The 2763-nt window shown below is 42.2% G+C and overlaps 1 protein-coding gene across 1 annotated transcript in view; it reads right to left on the reverse strand.

Annotated features, from left to right (window-relative positions):
* The window catches only part of spata6l (spermatogenesis associated 6-like), an 18965-nt gene extending 18467 nt beyond the window's left edge, over window positions 1-498 (reverse strand). The window contains exon 1 of the mRNA XM_032544797.1: window positions 160-498. Coding sequence (XP_032400688.1) covers window positions 160-207 — 48 coding nt within the window. The 5' untranslated portion in view covers window positions 208-498. The remainder of the gene's footprint in view (window positions 1-159) is intronic.
* Window positions 499-2763: the final 2265 nt, after the last annotated feature.

Raw genomic sequence — 2763 nt, forward strand, 5'->3', positions numbered from 1 at the left:
ACGTTAAGCGTTTTAGAACGTCCCCTACGGAAGCTATATCACAATTACAAAGATAAGATAACGGCTGGAGTTTGATGCGTCATTATCTCCTTATTGAACCCTGTGTAACGTGCTTTAATTGGACAGCTGAAGAAGAAATTAAGCGTTGAGGAACCTTACCGCTCTGAACTTTAATTCAACCGCCACTTTCAGGGCTTTTCGGGACATTGGACTCTTCTTTTCAAAGGCGATGAGACGTGCTAGCTAGCTAAGTTACAGCTTTGCCCGTGTACAGCTGTATTAGCTAAATAAACGGCTAGCGTTAGCTAGCAAACCGTTTTCGTCGCCTAACCTTGTTACCATGGATACTACAACTTCCGGCAGGTCATTCGGAAAGTGTTGTGTTGCCTGACCACAGACTATATTTATATATATATATATATATAAACCACGAAAATCCGAACTTAACAATGCCTATACATTCCTCTAACTTTGTTGCTTTCTGTCTGTCTGAGACTGCCTGTCGTTTGTCTTTGGGTCATGCCATTAGACGAGGGGGGTGCTCATTTATCCCCCCCCCCATATTTCTGTAAATAGACTTGACCTGCGATGAGTTCATTGGATGAACGCATTCCCCATTCCCATGAGGCTTTGCTCCATTCTACGTGAATTTAAGAAAAACAAACAAAGATTTGTGACTATGACATTTCTGCAAAACCTGAATAATAAGAGCAATTGAAGTAAGATTAGGGCTAGCTTGATGGGAGAGGCTACACAAACATCAGCCGCCGAACTTCTAGGTGAGTTTTTTTTTGGAGACAGAGCTCCAGGTGAATCCGCACGCGCTTGGGTAGATGTCTTAACTTCTCTTTAACACGGCAGCCAGAGTGCGTGTAAACAATAAGCGAATAGAAGCCCGAGCGGCGCATGCGTTAACGCGCTGGGCTAGCTCCGTTGTTAGCTCCGCAATTAGTTTCGTGGCTAGCGCCGCTATTGGCTTCGTGATTAACTGCTAGCTCCGCCGTTAGCTTCGGGGCTAGCTTCGTGGCTAACTGCTAATTCCGCTGTTAGTTTTGTGGCTAACTGCTAGCTCCGCTGTTAGCCACGAAGCTAACATCTAGCTCAGCTGTTAGCTTCGGGGCTAGCTTCGTGGCTAACTGCTAACTCCGCTGTTAGTTTCGTGGCTTACTGCTAGCTCTGCTGTTAGCTTCGTGGCTAACTACTATCTCCGCTATTAGCTTTGTGGCTAACTACTAGCTCTGCTGTTAGCTTCGTGGCTTACTGCTAGCTCTGCTGTTAGCTTCGTGGCTAACTACTATCTCCGCTATTAGCTTTGTGGCTTACTGCTAGCGTTAAAGTCTCAGCTCTCTTCTAATGTGTGTTGTGTTGTCTGATTTAATGTAATTTTCCTGTGTTTTTAGTCAGTTAGAGAGGAGTTTTAAATGCTAGCAGCCTCGGGCAGAAGCTAACAGGCTAATTAGCAATCCATGGTGCTTGTTTCTTAAAGCACTAATTCTTTTACTGCGAAATTCACTTTTCAGTACTTCAATTTTTCAAGAAAGAAAATCGTGAAATAGTCCAAATTTTACAAAAAACTGGAAACAAATCAATAATAAAGTAAAGTAACATTAAAAGGTCTAAAGAAGTTGTAATATTTCAAGAGAGTGCACTATGTGAATATGTGTTATATATGTGTGAATATGTGTTATGTGTTATGTGATTGTGTCATGCCACTGGATGCCTAAATTTTCCTTCGGGATGAATAAATCTGTCTATCAATAGTATCTATCTACCTACCTACAAGTACATTCAACCAATACTACGTTTCCTTCAGTCCGTTATGAATGCAGAACGCTTCATTAGGGCTGCACGATTATGGCCAAAATGATAATCACGATTATTTTGATCAATATTGTGATCACAATTATTTGTTGTTTTTAGGCAAAACCAATTTTAAAGTCACATTGGCTATTTATAACTGCTTTCACAACATTCCTCTTATGTTGACGTTTTATGTTGTACATACATACAACTTCAACACATGTAAATTAAACTTTTATGAAATAAATAGCCTAGACCAGGGGTCTTCAACGTTTTCCAGGCCAAGGACCCCCAAACTGATGGCGAGATGGAGCGGGGACCCCCTAATTATATATATATTGTATAACATTGTGTTATATCAACCTGGTCCTATAGTGCCATGTGGCATTGATGACTGAAAGAATCATTCTGCCTCCATTTATCTGTTTACTGCAGTGTGTTGAATTCATGTTAATGGGATTTAAGACATTTCAATAGTGGAAAAAATTGCAGGGGGGGGGGGATATAAAAAAAAAAGTCTAAATCAACCAAAACTTTCGCGACCCCATGCAGTAGGTCGCGGTCCCCCTGTTGAAGACCCCTGGCCTAGGTATTATTTAAAAAAAAAGTATCTCTGTGAAATCTCCTTCCACTGGTCTTCACATAACTGATTAAAAGCAGCTAGGTGGTGGGGGGGGGGGGGGGGTGGACGTATAACAGAAGACGGCTGACTCATTATGGCGGGTCCAGCAGGCGCGTCTCACACGCTATTACTCTGCCAACTGAAGTTAGTTGCATTCAATAACTTCTTCTGTGTGTTTTGCCATGGCGGCGATAGCAGAGTTACCAGCGGAAACACTGGTACAAATACAGGTTTGCCTCTCATGCTTAACAATGTACAGCTGTGTGTATAAAAAAATAAAACTGTGGACAAATGTCAGAAGTGTCGCTGCTCTGTCTCTGTTGCTGGGAGCCGTGGGGGGG

This window comes from Etheostoma spectabile, chromosome 19 (assembly GCF_008692095.1).
Source record: "Etheostoma spectabile isolate EspeVRDwgs_2016 chromosome 19, UIUC_Espe_1.0, whole genome shotgun sequence".
Taxonomy (NCBI): Eukaryota; Metazoa; Chordata; class Actinopteri; order Perciformes; family Percidae; genus Etheostoma; species Etheostoma spectabile.